This window comes from Mastigoproctus giganteus, chromosome 2 (assembly GCF_048544385.1).
Source record: "Mastigoproctus giganteus isolate SK-2022 chromosome 2, ASM4854438v1, whole genome shotgun sequence".
Lineage (NCBI taxonomy): Eukaryota > Metazoa > Arthropoda > Arachnida > Uropygi > Thelyphonidae > Mastigoproctus > Mastigoproctus giganteus.
This window is the reverse complement of record NC_143576.1, coordinates 232,829,754-232,857,338: the sequence shown is the minus strand read 5'-3', so window position 1 is coordinate 232,857,338 and position 27,585 is coordinate 232,829,754. Positions and strand designations below refer to the sequence as shown.

At 38.0% G+C, this 27,585-nt stretch overlaps 1 protein-coding gene across 2 annotated transcripts in view; it reads left to right on the top strand.

Moving 5' to 3' along the window:
* Git (ARF GTPase-activating protein GIT1) overlaps positions 1 to 27,585 on the top strand; it is a 421,403-nt gene that overhangs the window by 33,934 nt on the left and 359,884 nt on the right. For both annotated transcript variants that reach the window (XM_090369031.1, XM_090369030.1), the window contains exon 2: positions 9,021 to 9,154. In XM_090369031.1, coding sequence (XP_090225157.1) covers positions 9,021 to 9,154 — 134 coding nt within the window. The remainder of the gene's footprint in view (positions 1 to 9,020; positions 9,155 to 27,585) is intronic.

The following is a 27,585-nucleotide window of genomic DNA, read 5'->3' as shown; positions in this document are numbered from 1 at the left end:
GAATTTGCAGAGAAAGGAACCACTAAGTGGCAGTGATCACAGTGTGCTGAAGTGGGATTTACTCAAAGAGGTAACTACCATAAGGGGTAAAGGGAATGGTTATTGCTTTTGTAAAGGCGACTACGATGGTCTGAGACAGTATTTAAATTTTATATGGCGGGACCAACTGATGATGTTACCAACAGCAAATTCAAAATGGGAAGCATTCAAAGAATTATCTTGGAAGGTACTAGGCTTTACATACCAACTAAGAAATATTGTTCAAGGCCTAAATGGATTTCAGATGAACTAATGAGACATATGGCAGAGAAGAAAAATGCATGGGATACATACAAATTAACACGTGACACAGAAGCCTATGATAGATACAAGTTGATCTGTAACCAAGTTACAAAGGAGGTTAGGCAGGCAAAGGCAGATTACGAGAAATCTTTGGTAAGGGATGAAAAGAAAAACAGCAAAGAGTTCTTTACTTATGTAAACTCTAGAAGGAAGGGGATGAATCAGATTGGTCCATTTGATATCGATGGGTCAACTGTTGATGATCCTGCTCAGGTAGCTAACAAACTAAATGAATATTTTGCATCGACATTCACACATGAGGAGTTATTCAGCGAGGGGAATGCCAGAGGTGTATTCAACTCTGGCAGTAAGCTAGATTATCTTATAATAACTCAGAGTAAAGTGGAGGAGAAATTGTTGAAGATAAACACAAGAAAGGCACCTGGGGTGGATGGGATCTATCCAGTTATATTAAAGGAGGCAGCAAAGGATGTAAGCAAACCCTTAGCCATAATTATGAGAACTTCCTTGGACTCAGGGGAGGTACCCATAGACTGAATATGTGCAAATGTGACCCCAATTCACAAAAGAGGATAAAAGGCTGACACAAGTAATTATAGACCTGTGAGTTTAACTTCTGTTCCAGGAAAATTAATGGAGGCACTGGTTAAAGAAGCACTGCAGGATCATCTAGACAAAACTTCAGTTATAGGTCGGACACAGCATGGTTTTGTTAAGGGAAAGTCTTGCCTGACCAATTTGATTGGATACAATGATGCAGTCACAAAAGAACTGGATGCAGGGAATAACTTTGATATTATATACTTGGATCTTAGAAAGGCTTTTGATACTGTTGCACATGGAAGACTGCTGGACAATTGGAGCAGTGTGGCATTGGAGGCAAATTGCTGCTATGGATAAAGGGGTGGTTGAGAGGGAGAAGATAGGGAGTGGTAATCAATGGGCACTGTTCATTGTGGACTAATGTTATTAGTGGAGTCCCTCAGGGTTCAGTGTTGGGTCATTATTGTTTTCTGTATTTATAAATAATATTGATGATGGTATATCAAGCTTAATGTCCAAGTTTGCAGACGATACAAAGGTTGGCAGGGTTGATAAGAACACTACTGACGCTATGCTGCTGGAACAGGATCCGGAAAGGTTGAGCAGATGGGCTGAGAGGTGGCAAATGAAGTTTAACATTGACAAATGTAAAGTACTACATATGGGAAACAGCAACCCCAGAGCAACATATCAACTCTGTGGTACTACACTGACGGTGGTAGAGAATGAAAGGGACCTGGGGGTAATTGTGCAGGCAGATATGAAGTTCTCTGAGCAGTGCAGATGGGCTGCAAGGGTAGCCCATGTCGTTTTGTCCATGATATACAGGAATTTTTCTAGCAGGGATAAGGAGGTGATTATTCCCTTGTATAAGGTAATGGTCAGGCCACACCTTTAGTACTGTATACAAGTCTGGAGGCCTCATTTCAAGAAAGATGTAGAGCTGCTGGAACGAGTACATAGAAGGGCAACAAGATTAGTGAATGGAACAAAGGGTTGCTCTTATGAAGAAAGGCTTAAGTTTTGCAAATTACAGTGTCTGGAGACTAGGTACCGGCAATGTGATCTGATAGAGGTGTATAAAGCCTTGAATGGTTTGAGCATGCTCAATGCTGATGGGATTCTTCCTCGTGCTGAGAATAATCACCTGAGAGGGCATAAATTCAAATTGAGGAAAGACATGTAGGATAGATGTGCGGAAATTTGCCTTTAGCCAGCGGGTAGTTGGTTGGTGGAACAGACTTCCATCCCTTGTGGAAGTTGATAGCCTCAATAAATTTAAGGCTCAGCTGGACAGGTATTTCGAACGAATGGAGGGGTGAAGTGGAAGTTCTTTTTTTTTTTTTTTTTTTGGCTGATGCTGCATAACCTTTGCTTTCTTGCATCATATGCCTCTAGTAATGCTATACTTGCATTCACCAATGCTAGGAGTATAGTAAATAAATTTGATGAATTTCAAGTGCCGGTGAAGACATTAAAGGCGGATATTATTGGGATTATCAGTGACATGGTGTCACATGGATGTAAGGAATGCAAAATGTGCATTTGGCGAGTACAATGGATACAGAAGGACAGACCATATAGAAAGGGAGGAGGGGTTATGCTGTTAATTAAGAAACACAATAAAATCTAAGGCAGCGAATCCAGTTGACATGGATGGACAGTGCAATGTTGAGTCAGTTTGGTGTGACATGAGCACTGGCAAAGTAAAAATGAGGGTAGGAGTGTGTTATAGGCCTAATGACTCTGATGGGTGCAACAAAGAACTATACAGAGAAATAGTGGGCTAATAAATCGGAATTTCTTGTAAGGGGATATTTTAACTTCCCATATTGACTGAACTTGTGGGTTTGTCACTCACACACTTCTAAGACTTTTGTGGATTTATTGGATGACTGTTTTCTACAGCAACAAGTTTGAGAGGCAACCAGAGGGATTAGCATTAGTAGAGGCATTTGATGCAAGAAAGCAAGCTTATGCAGCATGCATAAGCTTGCTGCATAAGCTTATGCAGCAAGCTTATAAAAAAAATAAGCTTATGCTTATTTTTTTTATAAGCTTATTTTTTATAAAATAAGCTTATGCAGCAAGCTTTAAAAAAAAAAAATAAAAAATAATAATAATAAATAAATAAATAAAAAATAACCACTTCCACTTCACCCCTCTGTTCATTCAAAGTACCTGTCCAGCTGAGCCTTAAACTTATTTAGGCTATCAACTTCCACGACAAGGGATGGAAGTCTATTCTACCAACCAACCACCTGGTTGGCTAAAGGCAAATTTCCTCACGTCTATCCTACATCTGTTTTTTCTCAATTTGAATTTATGCTCTCTCAGGTGATTACTCTGAGCAAGAGGAAGAATCCCATCAGCATTGAGCATGCTCAAACCATTCAAGGCTTTATACACCTCTTTCAGATCACCTCGCTGGTGCCTAGTTCCCAGACACTGTAATTTCCAAAACTTAAGCCTTTCTTCGTAAGAGCACCCCTTTCTTCCATTCACTAATCTTGTTGCCCTTCTCTGTACTCGTTCCAGCATCTCTACATCCTTCTTGAAATGAGGCCTCCAGACCTGTATACAGTACTCTAGGTGTGGCCTGAACATTGCCTTATACAAGGGAATAATCACCTCCTTATCCCTGCTAGAAAAATTCCTATATATCCTCTTCAGTTGCCACCATAGATCAAGAGTAATACTCGTGATCTACGGTGGCAACTGAAGTTTAACATTGACAAATGCAAACTACTGCATATGGGTAGCAGTGGAGTAACACACCAACTGTGCAGTACTGCTCTCCTCATAGTGGAGAATGAAAAAGACCTCTGGGTAATTGTGCAGTCATATATGAATTTTTCTGAGCAGTGCAGAGAGGCTGCCAGAGCAGCTCATGGGGTCTTGTAAGTGATACAGGATTTTTGCTAGCAGGGATAAGGAGGTGATTATCCCCTTATATAAGGCAATAGCCAAGCCAAAACTTGAATAATGCATACAGATCTGTAGGCCTCATTTTAGGAAGGATGTAGAGTTACTGGAACGAGTACTGAGATTGATGAGGGGAACAATGGGTTGCTCTTACCAAGAATGACTTAAGTTCTGAAAATTGCAGTGTCTGTAAATTAGGCACCTGCAAGGTGATATGATTGAGAGTTGTATAAAGCTTTGAATGATTTGAGCAAGCTCAGTGCTGATGGGATTTTTCCTCTTGCTAAGATTGCACACCTGAGTTCAAGTTGAGGAAAGACAGATGTAGAATAGATCTGCACAAATGTGCATTTAGCCAGGCGGGTGGTTGATTGCTGGAAGAAACTTTCATTGATCATTGTGGAAGTTGATAGCTTAAATACATTCAAGGAAGAACTGGTCAACTTTTAGAGCAAATTGGATGGGTGAAATAGGAAGGTTTTTTTTTTTTTTTTTTTTGCTAATGCGGTATAAGCTTGCTTTCTTGCATCATGTGCCTCTAGTAATGCTAATGCTGAATAACTGGATTAACAGCATTGATTTTTTTTATTATATATAACAGAAAACTAAAAAAAAAATAGAAAAAATCAACTAATATAATAATAAATATTTTAAAATTATTGTGATAAATTACTTGTATTCAAAAACTGAAACCACAAAATTACCTGCAACCTGACCTGTAGGTTTTTGTAGGTACCCAGCCCAATGCAGGACTGTATCCCAAATCTCTTTTTCTTCTACTGCTTTTAATTCAGTCCTGCTGAGTGTATAAGTTATTTTGGAGTTGCCATTCCTCAGGTGTAAAACCTTTCATTTTGATGCTTTAAAATATACCTGCCACATTTCTGCCCTTCCTTGAAGCATATTGAGGAATGGCAACCCACCCCAAAATAAATTATAAACTTTGTGGTGTTGAATTACTGTGGAGGAAGAAAGTAATCTGGGAGTTATGATACAGGCAGATATGAAGTTTTCTGAGCAGTGTAAACAGGTGGCCAGGAATGCCATGGTGTCCTATCGGTAATTTATCGAATATTACCATGTAGTGGTCATAATCCCATTGTATAAGGCAGTTGTAAGACTGCATTTGGAATACTGTGTCCAAGTATGGAGATTATCTGCAAAAGATGAGCTTCTTGAAATAGTCCAAAGATGCACAACTCACATAGTGAGATCAGCAAAAGGGCAACCATACAAGGAAAGCCTTTGATTATGTGGGCTACAGACCTGGCTACCAGACACTTTAGAAGGGACCTGATTGAGATTTATAAAGCTCTGAGAGGGGTTAGTAAATTGAATGAAGGCAGAATTTTCACTGTTATAAAGAATTCCAGAGTTGAGTCCATAAATTAAAATTACAGAAGTGATTTAAACTAGATTGTAGGAAGTTTTCTTTTAGCCAGAAAGTTTTTGATTACTGGAACAGGTTACTGCTGCAGGTAGTTGAGGCTGAGACAGTTTGAAGAAATTATCTATATAAGGAGGGAAATGCATAATTTGTATTTTCTCATCTACTTTCTTTTTTTTTTTTTTTTTTGGCCAGTGCAGCAAAAGCTTGTGGTGTCATTGCACTATATGGCTAATATTCAAGTCATTATGCACTAGCACTGGTGCTAATCATTAACCACTCTCCTAATTTTTTTGTCATCTGCATATTTTGACATCACATCCTCTACCCTTCAATGATGCAATTTAAGAAAATTAAGAACAATAATGGTCCCAGAACTGGTCCTTGGGAGAATCCACTTCTGCTAACCCTATCTGAAGAATAACCTTTTAGCACAGTGCTCTGCCTCCTGCCTTGCATTAGCCTGTGACCTGTATAGAATCTTATATGTGATCCTAGAATGTTCCGGCTTATACAATAACCTCTCATGCAGGAGGACTACGTTAAAAATTTGCTAAAATCCAAATAAACAATATTAGGGCTAAGGTAAAGAAAGCCTGCTCGAGAACGACGAGAAACTTCAGATAACTTACGCAGAAAATTAGTTTCCTGACACTGAACTCTAGTGCTGCTCGCTTCGTAAACAGACGGTAGGATAGGTGTTGTCGGTCTGGAGCAGAAATCGAGAAGGATATATTGATTGACAGGTAGGCCTGGCAAACGATGAAATGATTGGTGGTGGGCGTGACAGACGACAAACTACTGTGTAGTCATTGGTTGGTATTATGATGTGTATTTACCAGTAAAGAACAGTGCATAATAATTTTGTAATGAACAGTGAACAGGTAATAGTAGCGATTAATCTTTTAAAGATGGAATAAATTTGTAAGGAAAATAAAACGTTGCTTGATTTTTTGATGAAAACTAAATTGGTAAGACCGAAATTGTACTGTTTTAAGTGCAATGATTATTTTCACCTAATTGAATCACGAACAGAGTCATGTGGAAAGTTGTGGTGTTGTAAAAAACGTTCTTCGCAAGTTTCTTTATGGAAACATAGTTTTATGGAAAATACAAAACATTTCATTGAAAAAGATAATATACATTATATACTTTTGGTCAACATGCACACCAGTAACTACAACGGCATTCCATCTGGAGATTTCGAAAGTGACAGCAACTAAGTTTTATAAGAAACTAAGAGATATTTGCGAATTGCAGTTGATAAAAAAAACCCAATAAGTTGGGTGGATCAGGGAAAATTGTAGAAGCAGATGAAACTGCTAAGAAGAAATGGGTGTTTTATGTGTTCGAAAGAGAATCTAAATTCTTCTTCATGAAACTGATAAAAAATTGGAAAGCAAAAACTCTTTTACACATTATTAGAAAAGTAGTGAAGAAAAATACTACTATCATAACATACGAATGGCATGCATATAGCCGTATTACGGCCTTAGAAAAAAAGAATTACAAACATTTAACAGTGAAACACAAGGAACATTTTGTAGATCCACATACAGGAGCACATACGAATAATATCGAAGCCCAGTGGAAGAAAAACTAAAAAGTGTAACTAAAAGAGTTAGTTAGTTAGTTATTTGGTTTTTAGGAGCATTAGCAACTAAGGCCATATTGCTCCGGGATATGCTGTGGTCGTTCCCTGACCTTTCCGCATCCTCCGTATTTGGTGGTGACGGGCTCGAACCTCGGTCTAATCAAAAAGTGTGTGCTACGCACTGCTGCTCCTTCCCACCTGGCTACAGAGGCGCCCAACTACAAGAGTAAATGGCAACTGTAAACATATGTTGATGGGTCACATCAATGAATATATGTGGCGTCAAATTTATGGGAAAAATCATGAAGACACTTTTGCAATATTGTTACTCAAATTGCAAATAGCTATTCAGGTCCAACTGTATGAGTTGTACTCATGAATTTTTTTTCTGAGAAAGTGTTTCGTTCCATTCATTTTTGTTCTTCATTGTGTTTTTTTTTTTTTTTTTCTCATTATTAAAAGCAGATTTTTGGAGTTGATGAGTGTTTTTACTGTATTATTGATTTAGGTTTGGTTACGAAAAAAAGGAAAAGGTTTCTTTGTTTTTCATTGTATTTCATAACCTGAGCTTAAATGGTAGGTTAGGAAATAAAAAAGAAAAGGTTTCCTTGTATTTTGCAACCTAAACTTAAATATTAGGTTGGGAAATAATAGAAAAAGAAAGAAAGATTCTTATATATATATATATATATATATATATATCCAATATTTTAAATTAAATAAAATAAAACATAAGCCAGTAGTATGGCAAAAACTGTAGAGCGAAAATTAACATAAATATAAATATAAGTTTTTGCCATACTACTGGCTTATGTTTTATTTTATTTAATTTAAAATATTGGATGTATTTCAGCTTCATTTGGAGGAATTGCATGTCGCTGCCTCTAATGAACGCCTAATTATTTATTTATTCACTTTATTATAATTTAATTTATGTTAATATTTAATATAATTCAATGATAGTATATATATATATATTCAGTATATATATATATATATATATATATATACTGAGTATATATATTCAGTATATATATATATATACTGAATAGCTATTAAGGTGCTGATTGACATTATCATACGTGTGTATCCGCACGGGTGTCTTTAAAAATAAAAGTACAGTAATAAAAAATTAATGTTTTGTTAATAAACAATTTGTGCTAGTCCACCCATGATTCTAAAGAAAAAAGGTTAAGTTACCCCTCCATTTTTGGAGGGGTTTAAGCTCCCATGGGATTCAAGTGGAGGTAACCTGATCTTTTTTCACCATTAGGTGAAAAAAGGTCAGGTTAAAAAAAATTTATTTTTTTATAAATGTATTTCTAAATATGACTTCTAAAGAAAAAAAGGTTAGGTTACCCCCTCCACTTCTGGAGGGGGGCACCTCCATAGCCAGGTGGGTAGGAGCAGCAGTGTGTAGCAAATGCTTCTTGATTAGACCAGGGTTCGAGCCCGTGACCACCAAATATGGAGGATGCGGAAAGGTGAGGGAATGACCACCGCATATCCCCGGAGCAATATGGCCTTAGTTGCTAATGCTCCTAAAAACCAAATCACAAACAAACAATCTGGAGGGATTCAAGCTCCCATGGGATTCAAGTCGAGGTGACCTGACCTTTTTACGCCATTAGGAAATACTGTAATGGTGAAAAAAGATTAGGGCATGTGCGGTTAGGACAAGTTACCATTAGTGCTGCTAAAGTGATACTAAACTGATGTTATCGTGTGTTGTGCTCGTGCACCAATCAGCACATCATTTTCCACACTTACCTGTCATCATTTTCCACACCTACCTGTCAATGTATATCGTTCTCAACTTTGCTCCAGACCAATAACACCTACTGCCTGTTTACTGAGTGAGCAGCCCTAGAGTGCTGTATCGGGAAACTAATTTTCTACATAAGTTATCTGATGTTTCTCGTCGTTCTCGTGCAGGTTTTCTTTACCTTCGCCCAATATTAGTTCAAATCTTGGTTTGAACAAAATTGATAGATTTTTGAATTTGGCCCTCTAGTATTGATTTATAAAAGATTATCAATCCACTTCAATGGGAGAAGTTTGTCACATGTAAGGATATTGAGTAGCATTAGCATTATCAGTGGCAAATCATGAAAGGAAGCAAGCTTATACAGCATCAGCCAAAAAAAAAAAAAAAAATGCACTGTAGAAAGTATTTTGTACATTGAAATTTTAACAGTATTTTTTTTTGTGTAGAATTCTCGAAGATCCCACTTTGAATTTTTCAATTGAAATGGTCTAACTTTGCAGATCCAACCTGGGCATCAATTAACAGGGGTTTGCTAATATGTGATGAATGCTGTAGTGTTCATAGAAGCTTGGGAAGGCATATATCTCAGGTGAAGTCTCTAAAAAAAGGAGCATGGATTCCAACACAATTAGCAGTATGTTTTTCTTTTTATATATATTTTTTAAATTATAAAAAATATGTGATCTTATTTCATTAATTTTGAGACATTATTAAATTTACCATAATTATTTATTAGTCAAATTTCACAAATTAGGAAGGAGTGAATTTAAAGATATTTTGCCAGTTAAAAATTACATGTTAAATTTTAATAAAATGTTAAAACTGGCATATAACCTGCCATAAAATAATGGGGAAAATAAGATAATTAACTAGCTGAATTTTGAGAAACTGAAAATTAATTCGAGCATTGTTATAATTACAGTGCAACCTCAGTATAATGCGAGTGTCAGGGAACAACTTTAACACCTGCATTATAAGGGAACCATCTTATTGAGAAAAATAAAATTTAACCAGCTTTCTTCCAATTTTTTAACATGAATACACAATGACTGAAAGATGATCTATTAAGTAAGCATTTTTAAACAAGCAAATTTCATCTTGCACATTTTTTTTCTCTTAGTTTTACTTTTTTTCCATCAGCACACTAAATGGGTTAAACATCTTAAATGCCAAATGCACAGTTACTGTAGTTTTTTTTTAAATAATACTGCACTTTAAAATAAAAATATTGAACAGCATTGCTTCATATAATTAAAAAATAAAATCAAAATTGTTCATTTAGTATTAGTATTGTAATGGCCATATGGTGCAAGGAAGCCTAAGGCTTATGCTGCACCAGCAAAAAAAAAAAAAAAAAAGAGTAAAATAATATTAATAAAAAAATTAAAAATATTAAAAGAAAAGGCAATAGACAACCTATGCATTTCCCTCCTACTGTAGGTAACTATAAATAAATAAATAAATTTTCTGTTTATACTCCGAGACGACCAAATGATCAGAGGAGTTCCAACTGACCTTTGAATTTCCCCAAACTGTCAGCTTCTACCACCCATGCAGGTAACTGATTCCAGTAATTTATAAGTAGCTGGCTAAAATAAAACTTCCTGCAACGCAGTTTTATCATCTCATCCCCCACCCCGTAACTTGAAATTATGGCCCTTATTTCTAGAATCATTTATAACTGTGAAAATTTCATCCTCATTAATTTTACTTTTGCCTCTCAGAGCCTTATACACCTCAGCCAAGTCTCCTCTAAGGTGCCTAGTTTCCAAGCTGTGAAACCCACATATTCGAAGTCTTTTTTCATGTGGACACCCTTTTTTGTTGATCTCACCAGGTGAGTTACCCGTAGGGCCCAGGGTGCCAAACGTTATAGTGATCAAGCGATTCTCTGAGTGATTTATAGAGCGTTTTCAAAAAGATGTAGTTTTGTTTCAGTTATAAAAGTTTTCTTACTTTTCTATAAAATTAATAGGCAACTTAGTCTTACAAATCGTAAGCAAGTTTCAGAAAGGAAAAACACCTTTCGTTTTTTCCCTTGAATTAATGTACTAACTTTTATACCACTTGGTCACTCTAGCAGCACTGCTCCTGCCTCCCCGTGGCGTGGCCGGGTAACCTGGGAGAAGAAATCCACTCTCCCAGGGCTGAAAGGAGCAATGATGGTTAACAATATGTTTCCACCTTTAGAGCAATTGAGCTCAAAACTAGTAACAAATCACACCACTGATGATTTTTCTCAACTGAAGAGGTTGAAAACAAATCTTCAAGAGGAGATACCAGCATTTCTCACACTGCACTCTACATCAGACTAGCCCCTGAGTAAACTGTCCCCATTCCTTGTGCAGAAATGCTTAGGAGCTGCCACAGGTTCACCAAAATCAGTAAGGCGACTTCAGTCTGGGGATCTTCTGGTAGACCATGAAATACCAGCATTCTACAAAGTTATTAAACCTGACTACTTTTGGCAGACATCCAATAAAAGTCACTCTCCTTGCCACCCTAAATTCCTCAAGGGAGTAATTGTAGAATGGGACTTATTAACTGTATCAAAGGAGGAAATAGTCAGAGCTACGAGAACAAAGTCATCCAAGCCAGGAGAATCATGACTCAAAGTTGGTATTCTTATTCTAACAGGGAGCATAGTTCTCACTTTTAGCTCTCCCATCTTACCAATATCTGTAAAAGCAAGCTATCTCTATTGCCGTGCCGGACCTTACATTCCAAACCCAATCAGGTGCTACAAGTGCCAAAAATATGGACACTCCCAGACTGCATGTAGAAGTGAGGCAATATGTCCTAATTGCAGATAAAAGGAGAACAACCAATTGCAACCAATTGCTACCACTCCTTGTTGCCCAAATTGTAAAGGTAATCACCTGGTTTTTTCCAAAATATGCAAACTATGGAAGCAAGGGAAAAAATTACAGAAATATAAAGTGGAGAACAAAGGTTCATATTCAGAAGCGTGAAGAGAAATAATCAAAATGGAGTCAAAGCATACATATGCCACAGCTGCTAAACAGGTCCAGTCAGTAAGTATTCAAACAGATGGTACAGTTCCTCCTAATACATCTATCGCCAATTGGGCACGATCCATGCTCACTTCTCCCAAACAGTGTCCTTCACAACAAAAATCTGAACAAGCCAGCAATACTCCAATTTCCATTCCAGCTGATGCGCCTTCAACAATGAAACCAAAAGTTACAGAAACCCCAATGGTGCAACCACAGATTTCAACTGAAATGGATATTGATCAACAGAATAATTCAGATGATGGAATTTTAGAACTTCACACAACCGGTGAGATGTGTGAACACGTCCTATCTTTCCTAAGAAAGACAAGTAAAAATAGAGAGGTATAAACAAGCTACAACCAAAAAGCAGTCAGAAACAAAAACAATCAGCAAGAACTCATAATGGAAAGAATCCTTCAGTGGAACTGTAGAGGCTTTCGTAATGCAAAAGATGACTTGAATGATCTCATCAACCGCTATGAACCTGCAGGTATCCCTACAAGAAACCTATTTTAAATCCACAAGTGTGTCCTATCAGGTAGCTGGTCTATTAGACCAGCTACCATCTCCTTTCTACTTGCTCGGAGACTTCAATGCTTATCATTCGCTGTGGGGATCTCCAACAATCGACGAAAAAGGTAAACTAATAGAAACTCTTTTTGATGTTTGTCAACTTACCCCTTTGAACACTGGTGAGCCTATCTATATTCATTTTTCTACAGGATGCATTATTGAAGTAGACCTTTCAATCTGCTCACCCTCCATATGTACCAATATGGAGTGGTCTGGTCTTGAAAATCCTCTAAACAGTGATCATCTGCCAATTCTTTGCAAGCTGCAAACATGAGTAAACTCCCCTTTGCCGGGTCACTCCAATTGGAAATTTTGTAGGGCACACTGGAATGAATATGCTTCAAATGTTCAGTTAGATGATGAAATAATCCAATCCCAACCCATAGATTATGTTGCACCACATATAACTAATCAAATACTACTCTGCCAACTCTACAACACCAAAATCTTTGCCTGGGAAATGCAAACACAGTAATTACTAGTGTAATCCGGATTGTACATACGCTAAACAGGACAAAAATAGGGCTTGGAATTTGTTTCGCAAATTCCCCACAACCTCTAACATAATTATTTTTAAAAGAATGAAAGCCAAGCTCTGCCAAATAAGAAGGAAAGCAAAAAAAGATGCATGGATTAGCTTTTCCTCTAGTATAAACAAGGACACAGATATCAGACTCATCTGGAAGAAAATACACACACTTATTGGCAAATATGTGCAATCCCTGACTTCAATATTAAACTGGGAAGGGAAGGAGTTGTTCTCTCTGGCAGAAATTGCAAATGCCTTAGCCAAATCATTACATTGCCAGTACATTGGCCGTATCCACCTACAACCCAATCTTTCAGCAAATTAAAAAATCTTCAGAGCAGCATAAGATCAATTTCTAACTAGAGTTTCACACCCATACAACCAGCCATTCACATTAACAGAACTTTTAGGGGTGCTCAATAAAACATCCAGTAATGCTGCTGGTCCAGATGGGATCTACTACATCGTGATAAGCCAACTAAACAGCAGAGCGAAAAGAACATTGTTAAAATATTACAATCGAATATTTTTAGAAAATACTTATCCAAACTACTAATGTCACTAAATTATATTAGCCTTCCCAAAGCCAGGAAAGGATCGCACCTTTCTACATAACTACAGGCCGATTTCACTGACCAGCTGTTTAGGCAAAGTCCTGGAAAACATGGTTCACAGGCAGGTAACATGGTTTGTGGAAATTAACAACTTGCTAAATAGCAATCAGTATGGGTTTTGGAAAAACCATTCCACATTAGATGTAATGATAAAAGCAGAAGCAAACATCCGAAATGCCTTCATATTCAGATATTCGATATTCAGAAAGCCTTTGATACCACCTGGCGTTATGGTGTACTTCAAGATCTTCATTCTTTTGGCTTGAGAGGTCATTTACCCCACTTTATACAAAACTTCCTATGCCACAGAGCATTTCAGGTTAGATACATGAACAATTTATCCAAATCATTTGAACAAGAGGAGGGTGAACTACAGGGGTCCATTTTAAGTCCAACATTATTTGCAACAAGAATTACAAACATGACGTTGAGATGTACCGAATACAGTAGAATCGTACATATTCGCTGATGACCTCATTATTTCTTGTCAATCCCAAACCATGAACACCATTGAAAGACAACTTCAAATTTCCATTGCTAAAATAGAATCATGGGCATTGCGGAATGGCTATTCCCTATCAGAAAAGAGATCTAGTGCAATTCATTTTTGTAAAAAATGCAAACTCCACCCTGATCCAGAAATATTTTTGAAAAACAGCCTGATTCCTGTCACTAACAATTTTGTCTTTTCGGGTTATATTTATACTAGCCTTTCCAAAGCCCAGAAAGGCTTTGGGAAGGCTAGTATAAATAATAAACTCAATTTTGAGTTTATTGAGCTTAGATAATAAACTCAATTTTGCTTTAGATAATAAACTCAAACTGAACATCCTAAGAGCAGTCTCTGCTATGTCCTGGGGTGCTGATAGAAGCTCTCTTCTTCATCTCTATAGAGCTTTAATGAGATCACACTTAGATTATGGAGCACCTGTCTATGACTGCTAGGAAAAGTTTGCTATTATGTCTGAACACCATACAGCATAGTGCCCTTAGGATAGCTGTGGGAGCCTTCAGAACATCTCCAGTACACAGCCTGTACATTGAGGCAAATGAATCCCCTTTGCATCTCAGGAGAAAATCCTTATTGTGTAATTATGCAGCAAAGATTAAAAGTATTCCGTCCCATCCTATCTGGCAGTACCTGTTTGACTCTCAACATGCCATACTATATCACAATAAACCTAATGAAAACCACCCTGCAGGGCTTCGACTGCAAGAGCTTATTCTCAGTTGGGACGTCAACATTCATAACATATTCCAAGACTTCGATACGCTGAACTTCCCTGGACTGAATTCTCACCTCTCTGTGACAATTTATTTTTAAGATGGGGAAAATTCTTCCTGGAAAAGATTAACTTTCATCTTCAAACTTTCAGCAGCTACATAAAGCACATTGCTTGGAAAATTCAGAGAAAGTACAAATATATACTGATGGATCCAAAACAGATGCAGCCATAGGTGCTGCAGTAGTTTCTTCCACCTTCTCAGTAGCTTTGTCAGTTCCTACTGAATGCAGTATTTATACTGCAGAATTATTTACAATAAAACTAGCTCTGGATAACATAAACAACCACCATATCAAGCAATCTTTGATATATACTGACTCTCTAAGTACAATTACCAGCATTCAATCTATCTTTTTTTTGCCTCTAATCCCGTTCTTAAAGAGATCCAATCCAAATTATTTTACTGTCAAACAGCCAACCAGAAGGTTACATTCTGCTGGGTCATGTCAGTCATCATCATCATCGTCAGCCATTTTCAATCCACTGCAGGATGAAGGCCTCTCCAGCAACTTTCCAGTTCCTTCTGTTTTGAGCACTGGCCATCCATTTACTACTCAAAAACTCATGAATTTCATCTATCCATCTCTGCCTTTGTCTTCCAGGTTTTCTTCTAGCTCCTCTTGGGTACCATTCTGTTATTTTCTTAGTCCATCTGTCATCATGTCTTCGAGCTATGTGTCCTGCCCAAGACCATTTTAGTTCTTTAGTTTTGATAAGAATGTCCTTTACTTGAGTTTGCTGCCTAATCCATGTGTTTCTCTTCTTATCTAACAGTCTGATTCCCAATATAATTCGTTCCATTCTTCGCTGTGTAGTTCTTAGCTTCTCTTCCATTCTTTTGGTGAGTGCCCAAGTTTCACTTCCATAAGTCATGGTGGGGAGTATACATTGATTCATTATTTTACGTTTCTGACAAACTGGGATATTGCTCTTCAGTATGTGACTATATTTCCTGAATGCTATCCATCCAAAATTTATTCTTCTTTTGACTTCCAGCCATTTATCATTATTACAGCTAAAGACTTGTCCCAGATAAGTATATGACTCCACCTTTTCAATTACTGCTCCTTCAATCATTATTTCCCTTTCCGTGGCATACTTGTTCATCATTACTTTTGTTTTAGCCATATTCATCTTTAGTCCAAAATCCTTACTAACTGTGCATAACTGATTAAGATTTTCCTCTAATTCTTTGGGATCGTGGCTTATGACCACAATGTCATCTGCAAATCGTAAATGGTTTAGGTACTCTCTGTTCACATTGACTCCTTTCTGCGACCAGTCTAATCTTCTGAAAGCTTCCTCAAGGGCAGCAGTAAACAGCTTCGGAGATATTGTGTCTCCTTGTCGAACTCCTTTCTCGATTTTAAATTTGCTACTGTCTTTGTCTAGTCTAATAAAGGATGTAGCACTCTCATATATTTTCTTCAAAATCATAATATATGGAGTATCTATGCCTTGTCTTTCCAGTGCCCAAAACATTGCCTTATGCTGTATGGAGTCAAATGGCTTTTCATAATCCACAAATGCCAGGCATAATGGTGTTTTATATTCATTTGCTTTCTCCATTAGCTGTGATATTACGTGAAGGTGATCCATAGTTGAGAATCCTGTCCTAAAGCCAGCTTGCTCTTTCGGTTGATTCTCATCAAGTATTCTTTCTAATCTGTTAGTAATGACCTTTGTGAACAACTTGTAGATATGGGATAACAAGCTAATTGTTCTATAATTTCCAATTTCTGATTTATCTCCTTTCTTATGCAGCAAAACTATGATTGCATTATTCCACTGCTTAGGCATCACACCTTTTCTAATGCACTTTGTGAAGAGCCTTGCCAGTTTTTGTGTTGTCTCTTCCTCCCAATTTTAACAACTCTACAGTAACTTCATCTTCCCCCGGGGCTTTCCGATTCTTCATTTTCTTCAATGCATGTTCTACCTCATCAGGAAGAATATTGGGTATGTCGTATGTGTTGCTACTTTGCAATCCATCTTCCCCACTGCTGGTATCATTCCCTCGCTCCTTGTATAATTCTCCATAGTAGTCTTCTGCTATTTGAATTATGCCTTCTCTGCTGTTTATAAGTTCACCATCGCTATTCTTCAGTTTCAGTATCATTTGTCTTTCTGTATTACTGCTCATGGTTGCTGATTTAAATCCTTTGTTTTCCCTTAATGCTTGTTCTACTTTTCTTGTGTTAAATCTTCTTATGTCCTCTCTGAGTCTTTTTCTAATGGCTTTGCATAACTCAGTATACTCAATTTTCTCCCTGTCAGTGTTTTTCTTGCTCTTCATTTGTCGTCTTTGGTTCATCATGACAAGTGTTTCTTGACTAATTTTTTCTTCTTTGGATTTCTGTTTCCCTATAGGTTTCTTGGGCTTTATCACTTTCAGAAAGTTGTAATATTCCTCGTCGATATCTTGGTCCTGAGCAGTCTGCAGAAGCTCAAACTTGTTCTTAAGTTCCAGTACATACTGCTTTTTCTCCTCCTCTGTTATTTCAAAGACCTTTTTATTATTTACTCGAGTCAGTTTTTTCCTTTCCTTTCCTACATCTATATCAAGTGTACATCTTACCATTCTGTGATCACTTCCAACATTTACCTTATTCAGGACGGTAACATCATTCACAATATATCTTCTGTTAGTGAGGACGAAGTCGATTTCATTAGTTGTTAATCCATTTGGACTCTTCCATGTCCACTTTCTGTTCACCCTTTTCTTGAAAAAAAGTGTTCATTACTGACATTCCTTGAGATTCTGCAAATTCCACAAGTCTTTCACCTCTTTTATTTCTTTCACCAATTCCAAAATTTCCTATAGTTCCTCTTTCTGCGCTGTTTTGCCTTTTTCCAACCTTAGCATTGAAGTCCCCCATAATAATAGTGTAGTGGGTTTTCTGCTCATCTAGAAGACTCTCAATTTCAGTGTACATTTCTTCAACCTCTTCATTATCATGGCTCGATGTTGGTGCATAAATCATTATAATCTTTAGCTTGTACCTCTTAGAAATCTTGAGTATTAGTCTTGACACCCTTGGTGATGTACTTTTGAATTCCAAAATGTTGTTTTTAAAATCTTTATGGACCAGAAACCCAACTCCACCTTCACTCCTTTCACTGTTTCCATTGGTGTACAGCAGATTTCCACTTGATAAACTTATAAGTGATTAATTTAAGACAGTATTTAAATTCTATACAGTGGGACCAACTGATGATGTTACCAACAGCAAACTCAAAATGGGAAGCATTCAAGGAACTAACCTTGGAGGCTACCAGGCTTTACATACCAACTAAGAAATATTGTTCAAGGTTTAGGCCTAAATGGTTGTCAGATGAACTAATGAGACATGTGGCAGAGAAGAAAAATGCATGGGATACATACAAATTAATGGGTGACATGGAAGCCTATGATAGATATAAGTTGCTCTGTAACCAAGTCACAAAGGAGATTAGGCAGGCAAAGGCAGACTACGAAAAATCCTTGGCAAAGGATGCAAAGAAAAACAGAAAAGAGTTCTTTACATATTTGAACTCGAGAAGGAAAGGGATGAATCAGATTGGTCCACTGGATATTGATGGTTCAACAGTTGAGGATCCTCTCAGGTGGCTAACAATCTAAACGAGTATTTTGCATCTACATTCACGCATGAGGAGTTATTCGGGAAGGAGAATGATGTAGGTAAAGTAAACATTGGCAGTGAGCTGGATGATTTTGTAATAACTGAGAGGAAAGTGGAGGAGAGATTGTTGAGGATAAACATAAATAAGGCACCTGGGGTGGATGGGATCTATCCAGTTATATTAAAGGAGGCAGCAAAGGAAGTAAGCAAACCCTTAGCCATAATTATGAGAGCTTCTTTGGACTCAGGGGAGGTACCCATAGACTGGAGATGTGCAAATGTGACCCCAATTCACAAAGGAGGATCAAAGGCTGACACAAGTAATTATAGACCTGTGAGTTTAACTTCTGTTCTAGGAAAATTAATGGAGGCACTGGTTAAAGAAGCTCTGCAGGATCATCTAGACAAGACTTGAGTTATAGCTCGGACACAGCATGGTTTTGTTAAGGGAAAGTCTTGCCTGACCAATTTGATTGGATACTATGATGCAGTCACAAAAGAACTGGATCCAGGTAATAACTTTGATATTATATATTTGGATCTTATAAAGGCTTTTGATACTGTTGCACATGGAAGACTGCTGCACAAATTGGAGCAGTGTGGCATTGGAGGCAAATTGCTGCTGTGGATAAAAAGAATGGTTGACGGGGAGAAGACAGAAAGTGGTAATCAATGGACACTACTCATCGTGGACTAATGTTATTAGTGGAATCCCTCATGGTTCAGTGTTGGGTCCATTATTGTTTTCTGTATTTCATAAATGATATTGATGATGGTATATCAAGCTTAATGTCCAAGTTTGCTTGGACATTAAGATGCTATGCTGCTGCAACAGGATCTGGAAAGGTTGAGCAGATAGGCTGAGAGGTGGCAAATGAAGTTTAACATTGACAAATTTAAAGTAATACATATGGGAAACAGTAATCCCAGAGCAGTGTATCTATTCTGTGGTACTACACTGACAGTGGTAGAGAATGAAAGGGACTTGGGGGTGGTTGTGCAGGCAGATATGAAGTTCTCTGAGCAGTGCAGATGGGCTGCAAGAGTAGCTCATGGAGTATTGTCAATGATATACAGGAATTTTTCCAGCAGGGATAAGGAGGTGATTATTCCCTTGTATAAGGCAATGGTCAGGCCACACCTAGAGTACTGTATACAGGTCTGGAGGCCTCATTTCAAGAAGGATGTAGAGCTGCTGGAACGAGTACAGAGACGGGCAACAAGATTAGTGAATGGAACAAAGGGGTGCTCTTACGAAGAAAGGCTTAAGTTTTGCAAATTACAGTGTCTGGAGACTAGGCACCAGCGAGGTGATCTGATAGAGGTGTATAAAGCCTTGAATGGTTTGAGCATGCTCAATGCTGATGGGATTCTTCCTCTAGCTCAGAATAATCACCTGAGAGGGCATAAATTCAAATTGAGGAAAGACAGATGTAGGATAGACGTGCTGAAATTTGTCTTTAGCCAGCGGCTGGTTGTTTGGTGGAACAGACTTCCATGCCTTGTCGTGGAGGTTGATAGCTTAAATAAGTTTAAGGCTCAGCTGGACAGGTATTTTGAACGAACAGAGGGGTGAAGTGGAAGTGGGTTTTTTTTTTTTTTTTTTGGCTGATGCTGCATAAGCTTGCTTTCTTGCATCAAATGCCTCTACTAATGCTAATTGGTCATTTATTAACCTAACTGCTCTCTTTTGAATGAATTCTAGATGGTTAAGAGAAGTTATGGGATGACCGTCCCCAGATGTGGAAACAACATTCCATGGTAAGTTGGATTTGAGATTTGTAAAGAGTAGCTGTTTAGAAGAAAAGTGACCTCAAGAGCTAAAGGAAAAACACAGTTACTTTTAGATGCAGAGGAGGCAATATTTATAATGTGCTTATATAAAGAGAAAGTAGAAATCAGAGTAATCTTTAATAGAGATATCAGATCGTTTTTAGAAATCTGATTGCCATCAAAGATAATCATAGGAGCAGAAGAATCCTATTTGCGAGATATAGGACTGGGCTCGGTTTTAGAAGGATTGAAATTAACTAAGTTATCTTTGCCCTTTAGCGTTAGCATTAGTAGAGGCATATGATGCAAGAAAGCAAGCTTATTCAGCATCAGCCAAAACAAAAAAAAAAAAAAACACACCATTCCCATTTCACCCCTCCGTTCGTTCGAAATACCTGTCCAGTTGAGCCTTAAATTTGTTTAGGCTATCAACTTCAACAACAAGTGATGGAAGTCGGTTCCACCAACCAACCACCCGCTGGCCAAAGGCAAATTTCTGCACATCTATCCGACATCCGTCCTTCCTCAATTTGAATTTATGCCCTCTGAGGTGATTATTCTGAGCAAGATGAAGAATCCCATTGGCATTGAGCATGCTCAAACCATTCAAAGCCTTATACACCTCTATCAGATCACCTCGCCGGTGCCTAGTCTCCAGACTCTGTAATTTGCAAAACTTAAGCCTTTCTTCGTAAGAGCAACCCTTTGTTCCATTCACCAATCTTGTTGCCCTTCTCTGTACCCATTCCAGCAGCTCTACATCCTTCTTGAAATGAGGCCTCCAGACCTGTATACAGTACTCGAGATGTGGCCTAACCATTGCCTTATACAAGGGAATAATCACCTCCTTATCGCTGCTAGAAAAATTCCTGTATATCATTGACAAGACACCATGAACTACTCTTGCAGCTCGTCTGCACTGCTCAGAGAACTTCATATCTGCCTGCACAATTACCCCCAGGTCCTTTTCATTCTCCACCACTGTGAGTGTAGTACACCGCAGAGTTTATACGTTGCTCTGTGGTTACTGTTTCCCATATGTAGTACTTTACATTTGTCAATGTTAAACTTCATTTGCCACCTCTCAGCCCATCTGTTCAAACTTTCCAGATCCTGTTGCAGCAGCATAACGTCATTAGTGTCCTTAACAACCCTGCCAACCTTTGTATCATCTGCAGACTACAACATTAAACTTGATATACGATCATCAATATCATTCATAAACACCGAAAACAACAACGGACCTAACACTGAACCCTGAGGAACTCCACTAATAACATTAGTCCACGTTGAGCAGTGTCCATTGATTACCACTCTCTGTTTTTCTGCCACTCAACCATCCCCTTATCCATAGCAGCAATTTGCCTCCAATGCCACACTGCTCCAATTTGTGCAGCAGTCTTCCATGTGCAACAGTATCAAAAGCCTTTCTAAGATCCAAATATATAATATCAAAGTTATTCCCTGCATCCAGTTCTTTTGTGACTACATCATAGTATCCAATCAAATTGGTCAGGCAAGACCTGCTCATAACAAAACCATGCTGCGTCTGAGCTATAACTGAATTCTTGTCTAGATGATCCTGCAGTGCTTCTTTAACCAGTGCCTCCATTAATTTACCTGGAACAGAAGTTAAACTAACAGGTCTATAATTACTTGTGTCAGCCTTTGATCCTCCTTTGTGAATTGGGGTTACATTTGCACATCTCCAGTCTATGGGTACCTCCCCTGAGTCCAAAGAAGCTCTCATAATTATGGCTAAGGGTTTGCTTACTTCCTTTGCTGCCTCCTTTAATATAACTGGATAGATCCTATCCACCCCAGGTGCCTTTTTTATGTTTATCCTCAACAATCTCTCCTCCACTTTCCTCTCAGTTATTACAAAATCATCTAGCTCACTGCCAATGTTTACTTTACCTACATCATTCTCCTTCCTGAATAACTCCTCATGCGTGAATGTAGATGCAAAATACTCGTTTAGATTGTTAGCCACCTGAGCAGGATCCTCAACTGTTGAACTATCAATATCCAGTGGACCAATCTGATTCATCCCTTTCCTTCTTGAGTTTAAATAGGTAAAGAACTCTTTTCTGTTTTTCTTTACAGCCTTTGCCAAGGATTTTTCGTAGTCTGCCTTTGCCTGCCTAATCTCCCTTGTGACTTGGTTACAGACCAACTTATATCTATCATAGGCTTCCATGTCACCCATTAATTTGTATGTATTCCATGCATTTTTCTTCTCTGCCACATGTCTCATTAGTTCATCTGACAACCATTTAGGCCTAAACCTTGAACAATATTTCTTAGTTGGTATGTAAAGCCTGGTAGCTTCCAAGATTAGTTCCTTGAATGCTTCTCATTTTGAGTTTGCTGTTGGTAACATCATCAGTTGGTCCCACTGTATAGAATTTAAATACTGTCTCAGACCATCATAGTCTCCTTTACGAAAACAAAAACCCTTCCCTTTACCTCTGATGGTAGTTACCTCCTTGAGTAAATCCCACTTCAACACACTGTGATCACTGCCACCTAGTGGTTCATTTATCTGCAGATTTTTAATGCATGAAGAATCACTACTGATAATCAGATCAAGAGTATTGCTCCCTCTTGTTGCCACACGAACATGCTGATGTAGAAAACAATCATCCAATAAATCCATAAAAGCCTTGCTAGTGTGTGAGTGACCAAACCACAAATTGCAGTCAATATCTGGGAAATTAAAATCCCCCATTATAAGACTCTGATTTACTGGCCCGCTCTATTTCCCTGTACAATATCTTATTATACTCATCAGAGTCATTAGGCCTATAGCACACTCCTACTCTCAATTTTGATTTCCCTATGCTTATGTCATACCAAACTGACTCGACACTGCCCTGTCCATCGATGTCGACTGTCTTCACTTCCTTGGATTTTGTGTTTCTTAACTAATAGCATACCCCTCCTCCCCTCCTGTCCTGTCTATCCTTTCTATACACATTGTATTCCCCAAATTCCAGTTCCGCATTCCTTATATCTGTGTGACACCACGTCTCTGATATCCCAACAATATCTGCCTTTGATGTTTTGAGCAATACCTCAAATTCATCAAATTTATTTACCAAACTCCTAGCATTGGTGTACACGCAGATATACATGCACCTGTTTCTATTCCTAGCTACCCTAACACAACCCATGTGTTTACTTGTACCGCAATGACTCCCAGCAGTCTCTGAAATATCCTGCATCTTGTTTTTCAGGCTTCTGCTCATTTCAATAGAAGCAGTGCAAGAATCACTTCCACCTCTGCCAGTGGCTACTGTTAATTTATTAGTCCTTGTATCCCCCCCCAACTAGCAGTTTTCCGACCCTCCTAACATTGCCTCGGCAGCATCAGCAAAAATTCTTGAGAATTACGTGTAGATTGGTAGTAGATATTTGAGAAGTTGAACCTATTTGTGTAAGGCAAGGTTTCTCAATCTGAAAGGTGGAATGCATTGTGCTATCATGAGTAAAACTATGGATAGGACTTCCAGTGAATGGAAGGTCAGTAATTTTGGCAGGAGTCCAGCATTCTCGTATACCATTTGGGCAAGAAGCAAGTCTGTTCAAAATCTAGTTTGGACTGATTAATAACTGCTTTACAATTGTTGCAAGCTTTGGTGTAGGCAGAAAATGAACTTGGAGATTTGGATGTCAGCCAGTTGCGATATGCAACATTCTTATCATGAACAGCCTTAGTACATTTATTAGAAAGCCAAGATTGAGATAAAAAACAAGGTTTTAAGGTTGTGTGTGAAATAAAGGATTTCAATCCTGCAGGAATAATTTCACCGACATGATCTGAGTAAACATTGACATCAGAAGACTCTTAAAATAGTAATCCAATCAAGGAAAAGAAGAACAGAAATTTTGCCAATCATATCATTTTTCATTCTTATAATGCAACAACATGAGGCTAAAAATGATAATGAGAGCTTCATTGGAGAAGAAACCATCACCAAGTTGGGATCTGAGGTGGCAGAGGACCACTCACCTTTACCATGTGCTGGGATGGGTTGTTTGTGAAGGAAAGATGGAGTGTTTTTGGCTGTGTTGTTAGGATTATCTGGTAGGTAAATGAATAATTTATATGAGGTCATTAGTAATTACAAGAGCCTCAGCATAGCATTGCAACCAGCTAGGTCCATGTGAGTAGGAAACTGAAGACACCTGGAGTCGTAACATTAAAATTACCAAGGAAAATTACTTCACTGTTAGGAAAGTTGAATTGGAGAAAGTTTTCAAAGAAAGGAAGTCAAAGATATCCACATAATTAGTGGAATTGGGAGATTGTATAGGCAACATTTGAATTCGACAAGAATGGGGTAGAGAGATTTTAAGCCAGAGAAAATCAAAAAGAAGAGATTCCAAAATACTAATTCTATGACAGGAAGTATTAGAGAAGACTTATGCATAAACACCACCTTTAAAGCAAAAGGAATCATACAGTGAATAATTAGGACAACTGAGATGAGAAGTTGTTGAATCAACCAATAATTGGGTTTCTGTTTTTCTGTGAGAAAAATGATGTGGAGTTTGGCAGACTGTAAGTGAAAATGGACATTATTGAGATTGGAACTAAGGCCACATATATTTGTGAAACGAACAAGGAAGTGTTTGGGAGGTTTAAATCTTTTCACAGAAAAGTTTGTTCTATTAGTTTGATTATCCATGATGTATTTAGTAGTAAGAAAAGGTGGAGAGGACACATTGTATGAAGTAATGAAATTTTTGGATGTGGCTTACATATGGTAAGAATATATCCAGCACCTTGATATAATGTGGTCTTGACAATGCCTCGTTGTATGCACACTACTCGGACTCCCTCCAGTCACTATATGGCAGAATATGATACAGTAGCTGATTCGGATGCTTCCTAGAAAGTTACCAATAGGTTCAGTCCAGTGGACTATTTACTGGTCAGCCTGCAGACAATGTTTTAGAGCTGTACCCTCAATGCTAGTAAGATTGATTTTGCTGTGATGCCATTATAATTCCAAAAGACATCCATCATCATACTACATGATGGGATAGATGTGGAGGTTGCCAGAGCTTTGTTCTGGATACTAAACAATGGTTTCATCACTTCAAGCCTGCAAATAGAAAATGGTAGTATTGCACTAGTTGATGAGAGTCATCTACTACTTAGATCATCTGATAGTCATCTACCACTATCCACCATTTTACTTCCAATTACTTTACTTTTGCTTCTGTAGGTTGTATTTTTAGGAAATTCATATTAAGGTAAGTTGTTCTCGAGACCAAAAGTAGAGATCATTAATTGATACTTGCCAGTTATTAATTACGCACCTTCTGATTTTGTTTTTGCAACCTGAATTTTACTTTTCATCGAAAGCAGTTTGTTAATGTTGTTGTTGTTGTTATTTAGCTTAACGACACAAGGGCTACTGAACAGTTTGTTAATGGTAGGCTAGTTCTGTAGATAGGTTTAGGGCAGGAGCATTGATCAGAGGCAGGTGAGCAAGCTTCCTTGGACATTGTGAAGGGAGATTGGATTTTGATTCTGATCTCCCCTATAAGGAAAGGCAGTTTACCCCAGTGAGGCATTTTCCCAGTACCTGTGGTGAGTCTGGATGTTCCCCATTAAGGGTTAGTGGCACTCTGTTAGCACAGAGGAGGTTATAGTTAAAAGGTGTTTATTTTTGCATTAAACAAGTAAGGCAGTGGGGCACCTGTATATAATGGCTGTAAATTGTAATATCAAGATTTGCCTTGTTTGCTTGATAAAAAAACTCTTTACTTGGAGGAAGAGAATCATGCATCCACCCATAATATTCCTCCCATCACAATGGGATTCAATGCAATTTACCCAGGCCCTAATGCAGAGGGTGGCCCCCAAAGCATTCCATAAATAGTATAATATAGCTATAACACAAGAAAGAAGAATGCTCCCAAACCAACCATGTGCCAAGCCCCCAGATACCATTGCATCATTCTGCAATTGCAGCGTGAATTTGTATTAGCAATGGCCACATGGTGCAAGGAAGCCTATGGCTTATTATGCTGCCCAGACAAAAAAAAAATAAATAAATAAATAAATAAAATAATAATAAGAATAAAATTAAAAAAAAAAAAAAAAATTTAATAAGAGAAAACAAAATAGAAAACTTATGCATTTCCCTCCTATCGTAATTATCCAGCTGACCTTTGAATTTCCCCAAAGTAGATAACTTATTCCAGTAATTTATAATTTTTTGGCTAAAATAAAACTTCCTGTAATCCAGTCTAAACACCTCACCCCATAACTTAAAATTATGGTCCCTAGTTCTAGAATCATTTATAACCGTGAAAATTTTGTCCTCATTCATTTTACTTATGCCTCTCAGAGCCTTAAACACCTTAATCAAAGTCGCAGGTTCGAATCCCGCCTCGGGCTTGGATCAAAGTACTGCAAAAACCTTGGGAGGTGTACTATGGCCACAGAAGCCGATGCACCAACAACTACCAAATAAAAAAAAAATAAAAAAATAAATAATAACCTTAATCAAGTCTCCTCTAAAGTTCCTAGTTTCCAAGCTGTGCAACCCACATATTTGAAGTCTTTCCTCATATGGATGCCCTTTTGCCAATCTCACCAGGCAAGTTACCCATCTTTGGACACTTTCAAGAACCACAATGTCTTTCTTTAAGTGTGGTCTCCATACTTGAACACAGTATTCCAAGTGTGGTCTAACAATAGCCTTATATAATGGGATTATGACATCCTTATCTCTACTAGTATTTGTTCAATAAATCATTGATAGGTCACTATGGGCCTTCCTTGAAACTTGTCTACAATGCTCAGAGAACTTCCTGTCTGACCGTATCGTAACTCCCAAATCCCTTTCCTCCGCTACTGGCTTTAGTTCAACTCCACCAAGTGTATAAGTTATTGTGGGGTTAATGTTCCCTAAGTTTAATATCTTACACTTTGCTGGATTAAAGCATGGCTGCCATTTTTCTGATCATCCCTGAAGTCTATCTAGGTCACTCTGAAGAAGCTCTGCTTGGCAGTGATCATTAACTACTCTACCAATCTTTACATTATCTGCAAATTTAGACATTATGCCCTCTACCCCTTCATCGATGTCATTTATGAAAATCAAAAACAGCAGTGATCCTAATACTGATCCTTGGGGAACCCCACTTCTTATATTAACCCAATCTGAGGAATAACCATTTATTACGACCCTCTGCCTCCTGCCCTGAAGCCATCAAGCTATCCATCTAAGGATTTTCCCTGTGATTCTAACCTGTTCCAGTTATAAAAAGTAACCGCTCATGTGGGACTGAGTCAAATTTTTACTGAAATCAAAATAATGTCAAAATTATTCCCTAAATCCAGCCCTTGAATGACCCTGTCAAAATAGCTAACCTGATTAGTTAAACATGATTTTCCCTTTACAGAACCATGCTGAGTATCCTTCAGAATTCCATATCAATCTAAATGACCCTGAATTCCACCCTTGGTCATTGTCTCTCTGATTTTCCCTACTACTGAAAGTTACACCGACTGGCTGGTAATTTCCCACTTCACTCTTAGAACTGCCCGTATGTATTGAAGATACATTGGCACTTTTTGAATCCAACATCCAGTGATGCTCTCATAATTAGCCTCAATGGTTCATG